This window comes from Entelurus aequoreus, linkage group LG05 (assembly GCF_033978785.1).
Source record: "Entelurus aequoreus isolate RoL-2023_Sb linkage group LG05, RoL_Eaeq_v1.1, whole genome shotgun sequence".
Lineage (NCBI taxonomy): Eukaryota > Metazoa > Chordata > Actinopteri > Syngnathiformes > Syngnathidae > Entelurus > Entelurus aequoreus.
In genome coordinates, this window is record NC_084735.1 from 27,997,858 (window position 1) to 28,019,017 (window position 21,160).

At 42.8% G+C, this 21,160-nt stretch overlaps 1 protein-coding gene across 6 annotated transcripts in view; it reads left to right on the forward strand.

The window, feature by feature from the left end:
* Positions 1–21,160, forward strand: part of kmt2ba (lysine (K)-specific methyltransferase 2Ba) — an 87,261-nt gene that overhangs the window by 16,231 nt on the left and 49,870 nt on the right. For 5 of the 6 annotated variants that reach the window (XM_062047601.1, XM_062047596.1, XM_062047599.1 and 2 more), the window contains exons 2-6: positions 1,028–2,237; positions 4,426–4,583; positions 4,667–4,750; positions 7,653–7,809; positions 16,967–17,246. In XM_062047601.1, the coding sequence (XP_061903585.1) occupies positions 1,028–2,237; positions 4,426–4,583; positions 4,667–4,750; positions 7,653–7,809; positions 16,967–17,246 (1,889 nt within the window). The remainder of the gene's footprint in view (positions 1–1,027; positions 2,238–4,425; positions 4,584–4,666; positions 4,751–7,652; positions 7,810–16,966; positions 17,247–21,160) is intronic. The other variant, XM_062047598.1, reaches the window with a different exon arrangement.

Genomic DNA, 21,160 nt, shown 5'->3' on the forward strand with positions numbered 1-21,160 from the left:
ACTTTGGGCTGTGGGATTGAGTGTGTTGTGCGGGTGTTTGATTTGTATTGGCGGGTTATATGGACTTTCCTCATCCACGAATCTTTCATCCTCGCTCAAATTAATGGGGAAATTGTCGCTTTCTCGGTCCGAATCGCTCTTGCTGCTTGTGGCCATGATTGTAAACAATGTGCAGATGTGAGGAGCTCCACAACCTGTGACGTCACGCTACTTCCGGTACAGGCAAGGCTTTTTTATCAGCGACCAAAAGTTGCGAACTTTATCGTCGATGTTCTCTACTAAATCCTTTCAGCAAAAATATGGCAATATCGCGAAATGATCAAGCATGACACATAGAATGGATCTGCTATCCCCGTTTAAATAAGAAAATCTCATTTCAGTAGGCCTTTAAGCAGTGGCACAAACATTCATGTCATTTCCAAAACAGAAAGTGCAAGATTGTCAGAGACATTTTAAAACAATTTATTAGTGCACTTTTGTGCATGGTGTCACTAAGATGACTTATCAAAACAACACTAAATTAAAGTGCACTTTTTGTACAGAACGCCACTACAATAGTTTAAAACACGATGTCACACAAGATATTTCAATACATTTTACATAAAAATGAGCTGCATATCAAATAGTATATGTCCTACGGTGTTGATGTGGAAATAGTTGCTTCGGCATTTAGTTGGTGTGGCACCGAATGGAGATGTTGACATGTAAAGACATATTCCCGCTTGAAGCCAAACCACCGTCAGACGATGGACCCGGTGCTGTTTTTCTTGGGAATCAATTATTCCTCCATTTGTTACCAGATTCGCACCTTCTTTCTCTCGTATTACCACTCAAACCACACCGTTAGCTGTTAGCATCACAGCTAACGTTACCATGTCGCTACCTGTCTGCTCCGCGTGAGCGTGTGACGTTATATATCGTTGAGCAACATTTGTCATAGGCCCTGGCCTAATGTTAGGCTCTTTTGTAGTTGATATTGTTCAGTTTTAGGAGTCTGATATTAATCTTGACTGTGTTTTTCCTTCAGGAAGAAGACTTTGATGGATTTGGAGTGGCAAAAAGTCGTCCACACAAAAAATCGAAGCCTCTCAAAGACTGTGCTCCTGCATCCAAACCTATTGTTGGAAAAATACTCCCCAAGGCTTCCCGAAAATCTAGTGTGATTGGGAAAATTGTGCCAAGGAACTCCGAGGAAGAAAAAGTGATTAAAGTCAAAAGGCCACCAAAGACAGGCAAATGTTCAGATGAGCAGACATCAAAGTCAGGTAACAAAGCTAGCGACACACAGCAGGAGGAAATGTTGAGCCCGTTGCTCACCGCAACAGAAAAGACAAAAACTTCCAAAATTAAAGTGCATGATGAGGTGTCAGAGGATCCAATGCCGCCGAGGAAGCGCGGGAAGGGCTGGCTGACAGTGCCGTCTTTGCACCGGCGCCAAAGGAAGAAGAAAGCCGTGGCCTCCTCCCCAGAAATTGGAGTGGAAGCTGGAGTGCAGAGCGGACAGGGGGCGACGGCAGGGACATCACTGGTGCCGTCAAAGCGTCGCACATTCAAAAGAAACGCCCGCAAGTGTTTGTTTGGCCACAGAAGAAAGCCGCAAAACAACACCTCTCCCGCCACTGCCAGCCCAAAACGTGTCAAGCGTACAAAACATGTTTTTTACACCTACGTTACAGAACCTGCTACTGACACACCACCGCAAGCCGACCCCGGCTCTCTTTTTGATTCTGTCAATGCCAACCCCGCAGCTGTGATGACGGCACGGTCGTCACGCGTCATCAAAACACCAAAAAGGTTCCTGGATCAGGGATTGGTCCCCTCTCCAAAGGGCCATTTGTCCTCATGGCTGAAGAATCAACCACAGAGGGAGGAAGAAAAGACCAGCGCGTCCTCCCACAAATCTGCATGTGACGCCGACTCTGTATCTGCATTGGAAAGCCCCTCCGCTGTTGCTGCCAAGCTGACACCGCGACCCGGTTATGGCACCAGTCACCTTGAGTTCTACAAGAACCTGAAGAAGCTCACCTTGAAGCTGGCAGAGAGGAGAGGCCATTTTGTCCCTCAAAGTGAGGACACGCATGCCGACGTTTTAACACCACGCATCAAAAGGAGGCGCAAACCAAAAATCACCATGGAAGAGATGGACTTGCCTGGGGTGGTAAGAAAGCTAGCTGTGTCGGTAAACACGGACGTCAAGACATCCTCCCAGACCTCGCAGGAAGACACGGACAAAAACAGTAAGCATTGTCTAATGTTATTACTGGGCCTCGTTCTAATTTGGTCGATTCTGGTTGGAATTGTGGGTTCTCATTTCGATTCCGGTTCTCAACGATGCTCGATTCAGATTCTCTAAAGAGGCAGGAAAATTTACAATTAACTTCTCACGGGGATATTGTCAACCAGTACACAATATCAGTCCTTTGAACTTCAATATATATTTTTGTACGTTTCTTTCCATTATTATCTGTACACTTTAACAGCAGTTCCACTCACTTTTAGAAAAACCTCATACAAAACAATCACTGTACTTTCCGGGCTATAGAGCGCTCCAGTATTTGAGCCAAACCCACAAAATATTAGGAACTTTAAAAAAAAATTTTATTACATATATTAGCTGCATTAAGCCGCAGATATATACCTGTACGAAAGATTTTGTAAATGTTTATTTACATACTGTAATTGTTTCCAAATGGTGCCTGTAACACGGCAGTAAAATGGCTGATCAAACAAAACAGAAGTCATCGTCATGGACCCACTAGTTGCGGAAGCTAGCTCTCAAATCAGCTAAACAGATTCAATCACTCCACAGTGACATTTTGGTGAATTTACGAAACTAAAACAATACATAAAGCCATTGTAAGTCAATACTAATGTATACACTTGTAAACGTGTTAACATTCGCTAATGCTAATAACACTAGCTTGATTACATTACCATAGCATGTAAAAATATGCATGAAAACACTCTTACATCACACATGGGACGGTTTAGTAAGAATTAATTGTTTTAGTAATATTGTAAAACTTACAAACATTGGTTGGAGTGATCAATTAAGGACTCTTTCAAGCAGAAAAGCTACAATAATAATAATAATAATAGATTAAATTTGTACTCCGGCTTCCTCCCACCTCCAAAGACATGCACCTGGGGATAGGTTGATTGGCAACACTAAATTGGCCCTAGTGTTTGAATGTGAGTGTGAATGTTGTTTATCTGTGTTGGCCCTGCGATGAGGTGGCGACTTGTCCAGGGTGTACCCCGCCTTCCGCCCGATTGTAGCTGAGATAGGCCCCGGCACCCTCGCGACCCCGAAGGGAATAAGCGGTAGAAAATGGATGGATGGATGTACTACAGTTTACATTTGAACAACAAATCTCAAAGTGCTAGATGAATAGTAAACGTAACACAACATATTTCCGGTTCAAGGAAGGAACCAGAAAGTCTTCAAACTGGAGCACCTGCAGTAGGCAAACTTGTCCAAAAGATGGCCCTATAGCACAAAGAATAACAGACTTTTTCAGTGTTTCTGTGAGAGTTGAAAACTATTTGTTCAATACAAACATTATGGCTGTCGATTGAGTAATTGTTTGTGTTAGAGTTGGGATTTTCTTATTAGGGATGTAATGATATTAGACTTACTCTTCCTTTTTATTGTAATTTAAATTTGAACTTTACAGCACAGATAAGAACGAAATTTCGTTACATAAGCTCATGGTAGTGCAGGAAAAAAAAAAAACAATAAGGTGAATATATAAATAAATAAATATATATAAATAATATATATATAATATATATATATATAATATATAAATATAAATAAATAAATTACTGTACAGATAAATATATTGCACTTTTTCAAATGCGTCCACGTTTATGGATGTATGTTATATTGTCTTTTTTTATTCCGCTTATATGAACATTTCATATCAAGGGTATTGTGACGAGGTCTGCAGCTATCGATTATTTTAGTAATCGATTAATCTATCGATTAATTTGTTCCAATAGGTGCACTGCTCTTGTGTGCGTTAAAGCAATACAATGTTCACATATTTTACTCATTAAATAATCATAGAAGCAGCAAAGTACAAATTGATGTTTAAAAAAAAATTAAAATCTAATTAATCGATTAAATCGGAGGCCTAATTGTGACCAAACTTATCATAGTTATCATTAATTATAATAATTAAGTATTGTTGAATGTGCTCAAAAAGTACTTTTACATGCCCTGGAATCTTTTAACCAAGGTATTTTTTAAATAACTAAAATAAATAGACACACTGTTAGAAATCCCACTATTTTGCATGGTTTGTGTTTTTTATGCTTCACACATGCGATCCAATAGCTATGTGACGCCATACTAGCAGTTATCCCCCATAATACCCACCTTACCTACAACTCCCTAATGATGTTTCTGTTTACTTGCAGATGAAGCAGGAAGTGGGGATGCTCGCCAGGCGGTGGAAATCTTTTCCGGCTATCGCGTTGGTCTAAGCGGAGCCAATAAGCGAATGCTTCACCTGCTGAAGAAAGCCAAAGTGCAGCTCATTAAGATTGATCAGCAAAAGCAGTTCAAGTTGTCGCAGGTTTGCATTGTCACATCCTTCATATTTCATATTAACGATTACATTTACTTCATAGCTTCTTGTGTTTGTGTGTGGATAAACAGTTGAGCTCCAGAGAGTCCCAAGTGCCAGTGAGTGGAAGGAGGAAAAGGAGAGTCAACCTGTCTTCTAAACTTGGTAGTTCTCAGGTAATGATGTTAAATATGTTTGTCAATCAACATATTCTTGTCTTAACCCTCAGGCAATCCTTCAATGTTATGAAAGTTATAGGTCCGAGGCCCAAAAAGGGTCTCATTACAGGCCTCAAATTTTAACTTTTTATGGCCAAGGCAAGTGTTGCCTCAAAGATATATACAAAACCCAAAACCTGTGAAGTTGGCACGTTGTGTAATTCGTAAATAAAAACAGAATACAATGATTTGCAAATCCTTTTCAATTTACATTCAATTGAATAGACTGCAAAGACAAGATATCTAATGTTCAAACTGAGAAACATAATTTTTTTTTTGCAAATCATTACCGTATTTTTCGGACTATAAGTCGCAGTTTTTTTCATAGTCGGGGGTGCGACTTATACTCAGGAGCGACTTATGTGTGAAATGATTAACACATTACCGTAAAATATCAAATAATATTATTTAGCTCATTCACGTAAGAGACTAGACATATAAGATTTCAGCGGATTTAGCGATAAGGAGTGACAGATTGTTTGGTAAACGTATAGCATGTTCTATATGTTATGATTATTTGAATGACTCTTACCATAATATGTTACGTTAACATACCAGGCACGTTCTCAGTTGGTTATTTATGCGTCATATAACTTACACTTATTCAGCCTGTTGTTCACTATTCTTTATGTATTTTAAATTGCCTTTCAAATGTCTATTCTTGGTGTTGGATTTTATCAAATAAATTTCCCCAAAAAATGCGACTTAGACTCCTGTGCGACTTATGTTTTTTTCCTTCTTTATTATGCATTTTCGGCCGGAGCGAATTATACTCCGAAAAATACGGTAACTTAGAATTTAATGGCAGCAACACATTGCAAAAAAGTTGGCACAGGGGCATTTTTAACCACTGTCTTACATGGCCTTTACTTTTAACAACACTTAGTAAATGTTTGGGAACTGAGGAGACCAATTTTTTGAAGCTTTTCAGGTGGAATTATTTCCCATTCTTGCTTGATGTACAGCTTAAGTTGTTCAACAGTCCGGGGTCTCCGTTGTGATATTTTAGGCTTCATATTGCGCCACACATTCTAGACTACAAGCAGGCCAGTCTAGTTCCCGCACTCTTTTACTATAAAGCCACGCTGTTGTAACACAAGGATTGCGTTGTCTTTCTGAAATAAGCAGGGGCGTCCATGATAACGTTGCTTGGATGGCAACAAATGTTGCTCCAAAACCTGTATTTACCTTTCAACAATAATGGTGCCTTCACAAATGTGTAAGTTACCCATGCCTTGGGCACTTATACACCCCCATACGATCACAGATGCTGGCTTTTGAACTTTGCGCCTATAACAATCCGGATGGTTCTTTTCCTCTTTGTTCCAAAGGACACAACGTCCAGTTTCCAAAAACAATTTGAAATGTGCACTCGTCAGACCACAGAACACTTTTCCACTTTGCATCAGTCCATCTTAGATGAGCTCGGGCCCAGCGAAGCCGGCTGCGTTTCTGGGTGTTGCTGATAAATGGCTTTCGCTTTGCATAGTAGAGTTTTACATGCAGTGATTTCTCTAGATTCTCTGAACCTTTTGATGAAATTACGGGCTGTAGATGGTGAAATCCCTAAATTCCTTGCCATAGCTCGTGGAGAAACATTGTTCTTAAACTGTTGGACACTTTGCTCACGCATTTAGACTTACACTTCCTTTTTATTGTCATTCAAATTTGAACTTTACAGTACAGATAAGAACGAAATTTTGTTGCATAAGCTCACGGTAGTGCAGGATAAAAAAGCAATAAGGTGCATATATAAATAAATAAATAGGTTACTGAGCAGATAAATATATTGCACTTTTTCACATGCGTCCATGTTTATGGATGTACGTTATATTGTCTTTTTTATTCCAGCGAGTTAATCCATTTTGGGGGGAGTTGAGCGGATAATTTAATTATGATGCGTTCAAGAGTCTTACGGCCTGAGGGAAGAAGCTGTTACAGAACCTGGAGGTTCTGCTTCGGAGGCTGCGGAACCTCTTTCTAGAGTCCAGCAGTAAAAAAAGTCCTTGGTGGGGGTGGGAGGAATCTTTGCAGATTTTCTGAGCCCTGCTCAGGCAGCGGCTTTTTGCGATCTCCTGGATAGGAGGAAGAGGAGTCCTGATGATCTTGGCCGCCGTCCTCACCACTCTCTGCAGAGACTTCCAGTCTGAGGCATTGCAGCCTCCAGTCCAGACAGAGATGCTGTTGGTCAGTAGGCTCTCTATAGTGCCTCTGTAGAATGTGGTGAGAATGGGGGGAGGGAGCTGTGCTCTTTTCATCCGACGCAAAAAGTGCATGTGCTGCTGAGCTCTTTTTACAAGAGCTCCGGTGTGTAGGGACCAGGTTATATTGTCAGTTATCTGCACCCCCAGGAACTTGGTGCTGCTTACCATCTCCACCGCTGTGCCGTCGATGAAGAGTGGAGTTCATGTGAATTTGTTCACAAAGTGGTGACTCTCGCCCCATCCTTGTTTGTGAATGACTGAGCATTTCATGGAAGCTGATTTTATACCCAATCATGGCACCCACCTGTTCCCAATTAGCCTGGTCACCTATGGGATGTTCCAAATAAGTGTTTGATGAGTATTCCTCAACCTTCTCAGTCTTTTTTGTCACTTGTGCCAGCTTTTTTTAAACATGTTGCAGGCATCAAGTTCCAAATGAGCTAATTTTTTCAAAAAATAACAAAAGTTTACCAGTTTGAACGTCTATTCAATTGAATATAGGTTGAAAAGGATTTGCAAATCATTGTGTTCTGTTTTTATTTACGATTTACACAACGAGCTAACTTCACTGGTTTTGGGTTTTGTATATAAAGTAATATATTTCTGTAATTACTTTTTAAAGCTATTGTCTTATTTGTCATGTATTTTGTCGTCAGGAGCAGCCACTGCGTGGTCCCAGGATCAAGCATGTTTGCCGGGCGGCAGCAGTAGCACTGGGCCAGCCCCGCGCCATGGTGCCAGATGACATTCCTCGCCTCAGTGCCCTGCCCCTCCACGAGAGAGAGGGAATTGCCCTATCTCCCGCTGTAGAAGGTACGTTTTAAGCACACACACTTTTAACTCATACATTATGTACATACAATATACTCTTAACTACCACAAAGTGCGTTCCAATTATCATGCAAGAGTTTTCTATTTTGCTGCACTTGTTATTTGTGATGCATGCAAACTAAATGTAGTTTTATTTGATCTCAACACCCAAATGAATCCACAAAGTAGACATATAAGAAAGAGGGCAGTTGAGAGGACAGCATTTCGCAACATTGTTAGACAAACTATATTCAGCACAAATAGCTTCACAATCTTGCTCAGCAAAGCGTAAAAGAACACAAATTCCCACAAAACATGATTCTGTTTGGTTCAAATTTAGCAGCTGCTGAGCAAAAGAAGAACAAAAATACTGCCTTGTTAGCTAGCTCACTGTAGTTGTAAGTCAATTATTTGCCAGCAAAAATATCTTTTGTCACACACAGATTAGCCACTGCTGTTGGAAAGCTTTACCCAACACTGGTCGAGTGAGCATCACTCAGTATGAGGTGAGAAAGTGCTGTTTGACCATTAGACTCACTGCCCTGAAGTTTGTCTCCAAGTATACCACATTTAGGAACAAATCTCTCACGACATCAAAAATTACATTCACACTATAGGAAATATATCAATATCATTTTGATGAGGTAAGCAAAGTCCATCCACCACTAAAAGGAAGTCACATAAAAATCTGGGAAGTGTTATATGTATAACAATAGATAAATTGTTAAGAATTATTTTTTATTAGGGCTGTCCTGACACAACTTTTTAATTTTCAATAGGATATTGATATTTAAGCCCTGAGTATTTGCCAATATCGGTATTAATCTATTACGATATCAGCACAAATCATATGTTACTATTTTGTAATGTGGAATGTTAGCATAGGCTTATTTAATCAAGTAAAGTTACTCAGAACAGTGGTGGGTATGAAAAACACTAACCTGTTTTGGGGCTGGGCGATATGGACCAAAAACTATATCTCGATATAGGGCTGGGCGATATGGCCTTTTTTTAATATCTCAATATTTTTAGGCCATATCGCGATACACAATATATATCTCGATATTTTGCCTTAGCCTTGAATGAACACTTGATACATATAATCACAGCAGTATGATGATTCTTTGTGTCTACATTAAAACATTCTTGTTCATACTGCATTAATATATGCTCAATTTAAAATTTCATGCAGAGAGGGAAATCACAACTAAGTCAATTTAGCAAAACTGTATTTATTAAACAGTTATTAAGCAGTGGCACAAACATTCATGTCATTTCCAAAACAGAAAGTGCAAGATTGTCAGAGACATTTTAAAACAATCTATAAGTGCACTTTTGTGCATGATGACACACAAGATATTTCAATAAGTGTCACATAAAAATGAGCTGCATATCAAATAGTATATGTCCTTCGGTGTTGATGTGGAAATAGCTTCGGCATTTAGTTAGTGTGGCACCGAACAGAAATATTGACATGATGTAAAGACATATTCCCGCTTGAAGCCAAACCACCATCAGACGATGGACCCCGTGCTGTTTTTCTTGGGAATGAATTATTCCTTCATTTCTTACCAGATTTGCACCTTCTTTCTCTGGTATTACCACTCAAACCACACCGTTAGCTGTTAGCATCACAGCTAACGTTACCATGTTGCTACCCCTTGCTCCGCGGGAGCGTGTGATGTTGCTCACGTGACAGTAAGAAGGTGCGCTTGTTTTAAAGTCTCTGTGAGAAGGAGAGACAGGAAAGAGTGAGAAACGCATGCAGTTTAATGCCCTGCAGCTAAAAGCAACTGCGTGAGAACGTATACTCGAATATCACGATAGTCATTTTCTATATCGCACAGAGACAAACCCGCGGTATATCGATATATCGCCCAGCTCTATCTCGATATATTTTTACTTAAACTCGATATTCGATATACATCTCGATATATTTTCCGGTTACAATATACATACAGTATATAGATATTCATTTTTGAGCGAAATTCACTGAAATTCTTAGTTGAACTGAATGACAACTGTACTGTAAACAGTCCGAGGCAGTTTTATTCACCCAGTTAGTCAAGATGAGTATTAACAGCACAGAAAATAAACTGTTCAAGGAGCACAGAATTACATAACATAAATAAAATAGAAAAACAAAGAATGTATACCGTATTTCCTTGAATTGGCGCAGGGAATATAGTATTCGCACGTCTAGAATTACTGCCGGGTCAAACTTGTTTCTCAAAATAATTAACGCATGCTTGGCCTTATCGCCGGTTTATTATTGAAGCCGGATCAAATTCGTTTCGCAAAATATTAATTTTATTATCGCATGTCTATAATTTTCACCGGGTCAAACTCGTTTCGCAAAATATTTAGCTTTTGGCTAGAACTTCCACCGGGTCAAATTCGTTACGTCACGAGTGACGCATCTGTCCTCATTTTGAAAATGGAGGAAGCTGCTTTCAGTAGTTTACAATCGCACAAAGGAAAAAAGATAAAGAGCTATTCAGTAGGATTTAAGGTCCAAGCTATTGAATACCGGTACAGTATGCTAAAGAGAACAGTAAGCAGCTATGTTTTATTAATATACCGTAGCTGCGTGTGTGAAATACTGTATAAGTCATTAAATGACTCCCGCCTCCTGGTGGTAGAGGGCGCTGCCGCGCTAGTGATCCTTCTTGCGACTTCCGGTACTGCAGAAGAAGTGAACACACGCAGCAAGAGATTTTTTTTCTTCCTTCTAACATGGAGGATTACATATCTAAAATAAAACAGTTTTCTAAACTGGACTTTCAATCGAAGCAGGAGGTAATAATTAAAGGAATATCTCCATCGAGACAGAGACTTTTAAAACGGAAAAAAGAAAATAATGAAGACTTCTATAAACAAGTTATCGATGCTTTTGGTCAGAAGGAGCTGCAAATGGACTCCATTTATAAGTACAGGTAAGACCATAATAACGTTTTTTTTAATTAAATGTGCTTTTCATGATGGTATGCTTACATCACACTCAAAGCGCACGTCTAAATTTTATGGATTCCTCTTGGTAAACGCCGGAGTGAGAAGAGGTTTTAAAATAAGTACCACATGCACGGCCATCCCGCCGGTTTCCGGTAAACGCAGGAGTGACAGGAGGTTTTAAATTAATTAACGCCCCTGCGGCTATTCAAGGAAATACGGTACACAAAATAGAAAAATAATCTTTCTACATAAAATAAATAACATAGCTGTGCAAATAATACAAAATGTATCAAACTCGAATAAAAAATACATTTGCAGGCAGGCACTTTTTAAATTCCCTGTCAATGATGTAATGGACTGTCACACAAGTACGGTTCTTTGGGCTTACTATACTACATGTCTGTGGTCAGCGCAAAGTAAGTGACTTTACTTAATTGTGCAGCTATGATCTTTGTGTACATTTTTGGCAGCATTTCTCGTGCGAAATATGCTTGGCAATTGTTTTTTGGTCCACAATGGTTAGGTTAAGATTATAGCGCAATAAGTGGAATGATACAAACACATTTGTTAGTGGATAATATACGCTTCTGCCTGGAGACTTTGTGTCTTTAAGTAATATGCAACTATAATTATTTGACACCTGTGTATATTGACAAATGTGTTTTAGACTGCAATATTGTTCAATTGAAGACACTTATGTACGTTTAGCTTGTGTGCTTAGCTGTTGTGTAGCTGCTAGCTCCTAGTAACCAATAGCCTACCGTGTTTTAAATGACTTCTCTAGAATACAAGAAATTACCAACCTTGTTTGCTTATTGGAGGACTATCAGCATTTTTAGATGCAAGCCAATTCAATCCGATACTTGTTTTTCTGTTGATGTCAGACCAGTACACCCCTATTTCTTAATTGCATCTTTAAGCATTTCAGTGAAAATGGAGTGCAGTACTCATCTGCAACCAACAGAAGCTCTGTTGATTTAGTCTTAAAAAGCTTGCAATACAAACTCCTCCTCCTCCGGGCATCAGAATATTACTCAATATATTCTACAAGCTCCTCTCTGAGCTGCCACTTTACCGTGGTAGAGGAGTTTGCGTGTCCCAATGATCCTAGGAGCTATGTTGTCCGGGGGCTTTATGCCCCCTGGTAGGGTCTCCCAAGACAAACTGGTCCTAGGTGAGGGATCAGACAAAGAGCAGCTCGAAGACCTCAATGAAAAATAAAAACAAAGGACTCAGATTTCCCTCACCCGTACGCGGGTCACCGGGGCCCCCCTCTGGAGCCAGGCCCGGAGATGGGGCACGATGGCGAGCGCCTGGTGGCCGGGCCTGTCCCCATGGGGCCCGGCCGGGCACAGCCCGAAGAGGCAACGTGGGTCCCCCCTCCAATGAGCTCACCACCCATAGCAGGGGTCATAGAGGTCGGGTGCGATGTCAGCTGGGCGGAAGCCGAAGGCAGGGCACTTGGCGGTCCGATCCTCGGCTACAGAAGCTAGCTCTTGGGACGTGGAATGTCACCTCGCTGGGGGGGAAGGAGCCTGAGCTAGTGCGTGAGGTGGAGAAGTTCCGGCTAGACATAGTCGGACTCACTTCGACGCACAGCAAGGGCTCTGGAACCAGTTCTCTTGAGAGGGGCTGGACTCTCTTCCACTCTGGCGTTGCCGGCAGTGAGAGGCGACGGGCTGGGGTGGCAATTCTTGTTGCCCCCCGGCTCAGAGCCTGCATGTTGGAGTTCAACCCGGTGGACGAGAGGGTAGCTTCCCTCCGCCTTCGGGTGGGGGAACAGGTCCTGACTGTGGTTTGCGCTTACGCACCAAACCGCAGCTCAGAGTACCCACCCTTTTTGGATTCACTCGAGGGAGTACTTGAGAGTGCTCCCCCGGGTGATTCCCTCGTTCTACTGGGGGACTTCAACGCTCATGTTGGCAGCGACAGTGAAACCTGGAGAGGCGTGATTGGGAAGAATGGCCGCCCGGATCTGAACCCAAGCGGTGTTTTGTTATTGGACTTTTGTGCCCGTTAGATTGTCCATAACGAACACCATGTTCAAACATAAGGGTGTCCATATGTGCACTTGGCACCAGGACACCCTAGGCCGCAGTTCCATGATCGACTTTGTAGTTGTGTCGTCGGATTTGCGGCCTCATGTTTTGGACACTCGTGTAAAGAGAGGGGCGGAGATTTCTACCGATCACCACCTGGTGGTGAGTTGGCTGCGATGGTGGGGGAGGATGCCGGACAGACCTGGCAGGCCCAAACGCATTGCGAGGGTTTGCTGGGAACGTCTGGCAGAGTCTCCTGTCAGAGAGAGTTTCAATTCCCACCTCCGGAAGAAATTTGAACATGTCACGAGGGAGGTGCTGGACATTGAGTCCGAATGGACCATGTTCCGCGCCTCTATTGTCGAGGCGGCTGATTGGAGCTGCGGCCGCAAGGTAGTTGGTGCCTGTCGTGGCGGTAATCCTAGAACCCGTTGGTGGACACCGGCGGTGAGGGATGCCGTCAAGCTGAAGAAGGAGTCCTATCGGGTTCTTTTGGCTCATAGGACTCCTGAGGCAGCGGACAGGTACCGACAGGCCAAGCGGTGTGCGGCTTCAGCGGTCGCGGAGGCAAAAACTCGGACAAGGGAGGAGTTCGGGGAAGCCATGGAAAACGACTTCCGGACGGCTTCGAAGCGATTCTGGACCACCATCCGCCGCCTCAGGAAGGGGAAGCAGTGCACTATCAACACCGTGTATGGTGAGGATGGTGTTCGACTGCGGATGTTGTGGATCGGTGGAGGGAATACTTCGAAGACCTCCTCAATCCCACCAACACGTCTTCCTATGAGGAAGCAGTGCCTGGGGAATCTGAAATAGCTCTCCTATTTCTGGGGCTGAGGTTGTTGAGGTAGTTAAAAAGCTCCTCAGTGGCAAGGCCCCGGGGGTGGATGAGAACCGCCCGGAGTTCCTTAAGGCTCTGGATGCTGTGGGGCTGTCTTGGTTGATAAGACTCTGCAGCTTCGCGTGGACATCGGGGGCGGTACCTCTGGATTGGCAGACCGGGGTGGTGGTTCCTCTCTTTAAGAAGGGGGACCGGAGGGTGTGTTCTAACTATCGTGGGATCACACTCCTCAGCCTTCCCGGTAAGGTCTATTCAGGTGTGCTGCAGAGGAGGCTACGCCGGATAGTCGAACCTCGGATTCACGAGGAACAGTGTGGTTTTCGTCCTGGTCGTGGAACTGTGGGCCAGCTCTATACTCTCGGCAGGGTCCTTGAGGGTGTATGGGAGTTTGCCCAACCAGTCTTCATGTGTTTTGTGGACTTAAGAGAAGGCATTCAACTGTGTCCCTCTGGAAGTCCTGTGGAGAGTGCTCAGAGAGTATGGGGTATCGGACTGTCTGATTGTGGCGGTCCGCTCCCTGTATGATCATTGCCAGAGTTTGGTCCGCATTGCCGGCAGTAAGTCGGACACGTTTCCAGTGAGGGTTGGACTCCGCACACTGCCCTTTGTCACCGATTCTGTTCATAACTTTTATGGACAGAATTTCTAGGCGCAGTCAAGGCGTTGAGGGGATCTGGTTTGGTGGCTGCAGGATTAGGTCTCTGCTTTTTGCAGATGATGTGGTCCTGATGGCTTCATCTGGCCAGGATCTTCAGCTCTCACTGGATCGGTTCGCAGCTGAGTGTGAAGCGACTGGGATGGGAATCAGCACCTCCAAGTCCGAGTCCATGGTTCTCGCCCGGAAAAGGGTGGAGTGCCATCTCCTGGTTGCGGAGGAGACCCTGTCCCAAGTGGAGGAGTTCAAGTACCTCGGAGTCTTGTTCACGAGTGAGGGAAGAGTGGATCGTGAGATCGACAGGCGGATCGGTGCGGCGTCTTCAGTAATGCGGACGCTGTATCGATCCGTTGTGGTAAAGAAGGAGCTGAGCCGGAAGGCAAAGCTCTCAATTTAGCGGTCGATCTACGTTCCCATCCTCACCTATGGTCATTAGCTTTGGTTTATGACCGAAAGGACAAGATCACTGGTATAAGCGGCCGAAATGAGTTTCCTCCGCCGGGTGGCGGGGCTCTCTCTTAGAGATAGGATGAGAAGCTCTGCCATCCGGGGGGAGCTCAAAGTAAAGCCGCTGCTCCTCCACATCGAGAGGAGCCAGATGAGATGGTTCGGGCATCTGGTCAGGATGCCACCCGAACGACTCCATAGGGAGGTGTTTAGGGCACGTCCGACCGGTAGGAGGCCACGGGGAAGACGCAGGACACGTTGGGAAGACTATGTCTCCCGGCTGGCCTGGGAACGCCTCGGGATCCCCCGGGAGGAGCTGGACAAAGTGGCTGGGGAGAGGGAAGTCTGGGTTTCCCTGCTTAGGCTGCTGCCCCCGCGACCCGACCTCGGATAAGCGGAAGAAAATGGATGGATGGATGGATATTCTACAAGTTATCCATATATTTTATGACAAAAGCAAATTTACTGACAATTTATGGACATTTTTAGAAAATTATTTGTTGTTTTTTTTGCCTCATTTAAAGGCCTACTGAAAGCCACTACTACCGACCACGCAGTCTGATAGTTTATATATCAATGATGAAATCTTAACATTGAAACACATGCCAATACGGCCGGGTTAACTTATAAAGTGCAATTTTAAAATTCCCGCCACACTTCCGGTTGAAAAACTCCTTTGGATATGATTTATGCGTGTGATGTCACAAAACCCACGGAAGTGGTTGTACCCCATCGACCCGATACAAAAACCTCTTGTTTTCTTCGACAAAATTCCACAGTATTCTGGACATCTGTGTTGGTGAATCCTTTGCAATTTGTTTAATGAACAATGGAGGCTGCAAAGAAGAACATTGTAGGTGGGATCGATCGGTGTATTAGCGGCTAAGTACAATACTTACAGCAACACAACAAGGACTACTTACTACGCCTAGCCGATGCTTGCCGCCAAACCCACGGATTAAGTCCTTTGTCGCGCCGTTGATTGCTGGAACGCAGGTGAGCACGGCTGTTGATGGGAAGATGAGGGCTGGCTGGCGTAGGTGGAGCGATAATGTTTTTATCATAGTTCTGTGAGGTCCGGTTGCTAAGTTGCTAAATTAGCCTTAGCGTCGTTAGCAACAGCATTGTTAAGCCTTACCAGGCTGAGAATTTTTAACCGTGTAGTTACATGTACATGGTTTAATAGTATTGTTGATCTTCTGTCTATCCTTCCAGTCAGGGGTTTATTTCTTTTGTTTCTATCTTCATTTGAGAACGATGCTATCACATTAGCTCAGTAGCTAAGTGTGTCACCGATGTATAGTCGTGGAGATAAAAGTCACTTTAAATGTCCATTTCGCGTGCTCGACTCTCATTTTCAAGAGGATATAGTATCCGAGGTGGTTTAAAATACAAATCTGTGATCCACAATAGAAAAAGGAGAGAGTGTGGAATCCAATGAGCCAGCTTGTACCTAAGTTACGGTCAGAGCGAAAAAAGATACGTCCATCACTGCCTCTCTAGTCATTCACTGTAACGTTCCTCATCTACGAATCTTTCATCCTCGCTCAAATTAATGGGGTAATCGTTGCTTTGTCGCGCCGACTCTCTCGCTCCATTGTAAACAACGGGGAATTGTGAGGAATACTAGCTCCTGTGACGTCACGCTACTTCCGGTACAGGCAAGGCTTTTTTTTATAAGCGAGCAAAAGTTGCGAACTTTATCGTCGATTTTCTCTACTAAATCCTTTCAGCAAAAATATGGCAATATCGCGAAATGATCAAGTATGACACATAGAATGGATCTGTTATTCCCGTTTAAATAAAAAAAATTCATTTCAGTAGGCCTTTAGTACTCCAATGATGGAATGCCACTCAATCGTTTTGCCATGTTTGCTGTGGCATCGCCTCATGAATGATGACAATGGCATCAGTGATCTTTCGCATCAGCTCTTTGATGTCCCATGTCTGTTTTCAGTACACAATATCGTTGACATAACCCAGTAGAAAAAGTTTGGAGGGGTGATATCACTTGAAACTTGATAACTATTGAGTACATAGAACACATCTGATTAATATATCTCATGAATTGCTTTTATTATAAAAACATGTTTACTTTGTAAAGAGACTTTTGACACCATCTGATGTCATTCCCAGACCGAATTTGTCCCCCAGTTTAATAAACCAGCATTAGAAAGTTTTGTCCTGCTGGGCTCCTACCCATCCTCTCCCCTCTCCTGCTTGCAGATGTTGCAGATGATGATGATGATGATGATGACATCTCTGATCAAGGCAGGGCTCAGTGGCTTGTCTCTCAGGAACCCCTCCAGTGGCGACGGCGAGGCAGGAGGCGCGGCCGCAAGTTCAGAAAAAGGAAGGTCCTAAGCCGGTATAGGCCCGGTGGCAGCCGCTCGCGACGCTGCGGAACATGCAAGGGCTGCTTGGTAGACAGAGACTGCGCCAAGTGTGTAAACTGCCACGACAAGCCCAAGTTTGGGGGGCCCAACAAGAAGCGACAGTGTTGCATGTAAGTCTTGGAAACTGATTGTGCGTTATAAGTTGCTTATACAGTATCTCGCAAAAGTCATTTTGGCTACGTTCACACTGCAGTGTCAGATATCCAATTCTGATTTTTTTGTTAAATGCAATCACATTACAAAAAAATGTGATCTCTAATGTGAATGAAATCTGACTTGCATGCAGACTTTAGGTCGGACGCACTGCAGTGTTTTTACAAGTAAAGATGGCTTCAACTCTAGTCTGTCTCAGTACTGGCGCATATGTGGCAATTTCAAGGATTTTCTGCAATCAAAGTCAACATTTTCTTATGAAATTATTGCATGTAGAAGATTAAGAAGGAAGAGGTAAAATGTTTTGGCTGTCACAGTTTTATGGAATAACTTTCTTCGATGTCTGTTTGGAGAGCGTGTCTGTGGGTGAGCAGTCGAAAACAGAAGTGGTGGAACTTCAACGTGAGATCCTAAAGCATATTTTTTTCACCTGTTTTCTTCTCCTTTGTCAACTATTTATTTAGTAACCGTCTATTTTGGCAAAAAATGATGACGCTTATCGCTTTTTGATGATGTTCTGGTTGGATGAATGTGACCTGAGCGCGGGTGTTGATATAGACTTAGTAGACACAACGTATATTAAGTATATTGAGTTTTATTCCAGACACTGAGGCAGCCGACATGTCAACATAGTTCCCTCCATGAAGTCCATATCCCAGCCGCCCCTGCTGCCCCGCCTCCAGCATGAATAGCCGTAAAGGGAAACATAGAACTGTCGTAAAGTGTTCATTGGAGAACAACACACGTTAACAATCTCCCTCTTCTTTCTTTAAAATAAGAAAAACAAAAGCCAAGTGCAACAAGGGAAAAGGCAATTGAAAAACATTCAAGAAAATAACAAAATACAATCAGCATTCTCGCCTGTGTTTTTTTTTTTTTTTTTAAACAACAATTAGGGTGAATTCCAATTAGGGTGGATTCCACAGTCCTTCACATAGTGCTTTCAAGAGCACTAGGGATGATGCCCCCTTTTTCGTCAGACAGTCAGCTAGTTGGGCTTTTGTCACTGACCAGAGCACCTTTTTGATTGTTTTACTCTGAATGAGCTCCTTGATCCCGCTTATATCCAACCGAAGTCTCTTCTCTGTGACCTGTTTAGTGGACTTAAAGGCCTACTGAAATGAATTTTTTTTATTTAAACGGGGATAGCAGATCTATTCTATGTGTCATACTTGATCATTTCGCGATATTGCCATATTTTTGCTGAAAGGATTTAGTATAGAACAACGACGATAAAGATTGCAACTTTTGGTATCTGATAAAAAAAAGGCTTGCCCCTACCGGAAGTAGCGTGACGTAGTCAGTTGAACATATACGCAAAGTTCCCTATTGTTTACAATGATGGCCGCATGAAGTGAGAGAGATTCGGACCGAGAAAGCGACAATTTCCCCATTAATTTGAGCGAGGATGAAAGATTTGTGGATGAGTAAAGTGCAAGTGAAGGACTAGTGGGGAGTTGAAGCTATTCAGATAGGGAAGATGCTGTGAGAGCCGGGGGTGACCTGATATTCAGCTGGGAATGACTACAACAGTAAATAAACACAAGACATATATATACTCTATTAGCCACAACACAACCAGGCTTATATTTAATATGCCACAAATTAATCCTGCATAAAAACACCTGCGTGTTTGTTATGCTAGCTCCTAGCTCCTCTGCTAGCTCCTAGCTCCATAGAACACGCCAATACAATTCAAACACCTGATCAACACACACCATCACTCAGCCCAAAAGACCGTTTACCTAACCCAAGGTTCATAAAGCTTATATATTTTTAAAAAGTTACGTACGTGACGCGCACATACGGTCAAGTTATCGAATGTTTAGCAGCCAAGGCTGCATACTCACGGTACCTGATATTCAGCTGGGAATGACTACAACAGTAAATAAACACAAGACATATATATACTCTATTAGCCACAACACAACCAGGCTTATATTTAATATGCCACAAATTAATCCTGCATAATAACACCTGCGTGTTTGTTATGCTAGCTCCTAGCTCCTCTGCTAGCTCCTAGCTCCATAGAACACGCCAATACAATTCAAACACCTGATCAACACACACAATCACTCAGCCCAAAAGACCGTTCACCTAACCCAAGGTTCATAAAGCTTATATATTTTTAAAAAGTTACGTACGTGACGCGCACGTAGGTACGGTATGTGTTATGCTAGCTCCTCTGCTAGCTCCTAGCTCCATAGAACACGCCAATACAATTCAAACACATGATCAATACACACAATCACTCAGCCCAAAAGACCGTTCACCTAACCCAAGGTTCATAAAGCTTATATATTTTAAAAAAGTTACGTACATACGCAAAAAAAAGCCAAAGCTGCATACTCACAGTAGCACGTCTGCGTCTTTGTCATCCAAATCAAAGTAATCCTGGTAAGAGTCTGTGTTGTCCCAGTTCTCTACAGGCGTCTGTGTATCCAAATCAAAAGTCCTCCTGGTTAGAGTCTCTGTTATCCGAGTTCTTCCATCTTGACTGCATCTTTCGGGAATGTAAACAAAGAAGCGCCGGCTGTGTACTGTTGTGGCTGACTACGTTCGAAAAATACGTCCATTTCGCACCGACAACTTTCTTCTTTGCTTGCTTGGCTTCCTTCTCCATAATGCAATGAACATGATTGAAACAGATTCACGAACACAGATGTCCAGAATACTGTGGAATTATGAAATGAAAACAGAGCTTTTTCGTATCGGCTTCAATGTGGAAGGCATACCCGTGTTCGCCGGGCTACGTCACGCGCATACGTCATCCTCAGAGGCGTTTCGAACCGGAAGTTTAGCGGCAAATTTAAAATGTCACTTTATAAATTAACCCGGCCGTATTGGCATGTGTTATAATGTTAAGATTTCATCATTGATATATAAACTATCAGACTGCGTGGTCGGTAGTAGTGGCTTTCAGTAGGCCTTTAAGGGCATCATAAAGAGAGTGATTGTCAGTCACACAGACCAACGTGGGAGCATTTAATTTGGTGGTCCCAGTAGTGAGCTCCGAAAAAAGAGTAGAAAGGAAAATAGCATTGTCTATTCCATCCGACATAGCGAGTGTCTCTCCCGCAAGGGTGCTCCGCACCACACGCCTGATCCTCTTAGATTGCCAACAGAGAGGAGAAAACTTCCCGTTTTCCCCCATGAGAGTGATCAATGTCCCTCCTTGAGTACCTCCATCAGGCAAGTTTCCCAGCGAGGCATCACTGAAGACAGTCAAGTTCAAAGCATCATTATTACCCAAATGTTGAAATTTCAGAGTAACCTTTCCTGCTTTAAGTTTACGAATCACCTTATTTGCATCATGAATGGACTGCACAGTAGCATTTTTCAGAATAGATGCCAAAATACAAGCGTCAAACATAACATCAGGTCTAGTTTGTTTTGCAACCCAAAGAATTTGTCCTATTTTTGATCTCAGCTGCTCTCTTTCCGTTTCACTAAGAGCTGAATCTCTCTGTATAGCACGTGCTGGCTGCATGTTTATGGGTTGCATGTTGTCAATATAGCCCTGCTGATTCATCTCAATTACACCATTTACAGTGGCAATGTCCATTCCTACATAGCAGAAATTATCATGTTCCTCACGTCCCACACGGAACGCACACTTCAGTCGAGGAATCACATCAGTTACAAAGTTTTGTGAACCTGCCCAGAGAAAATCATCCACATGACATGCAAGTACCCCTTTAACTTTGCATTGTTCATCCAACCAATAAAAGACTGCAGGATCCACTTGTGACACTTTACCACTTGTGCTCAGCATTATTTCTTTCACTCTATTATACCAATAAAGTGATGCATCAGCAAGACCATATACACATTTCTTAAGTTTCCATAGCACCCCTTTACTGTTTGCTTC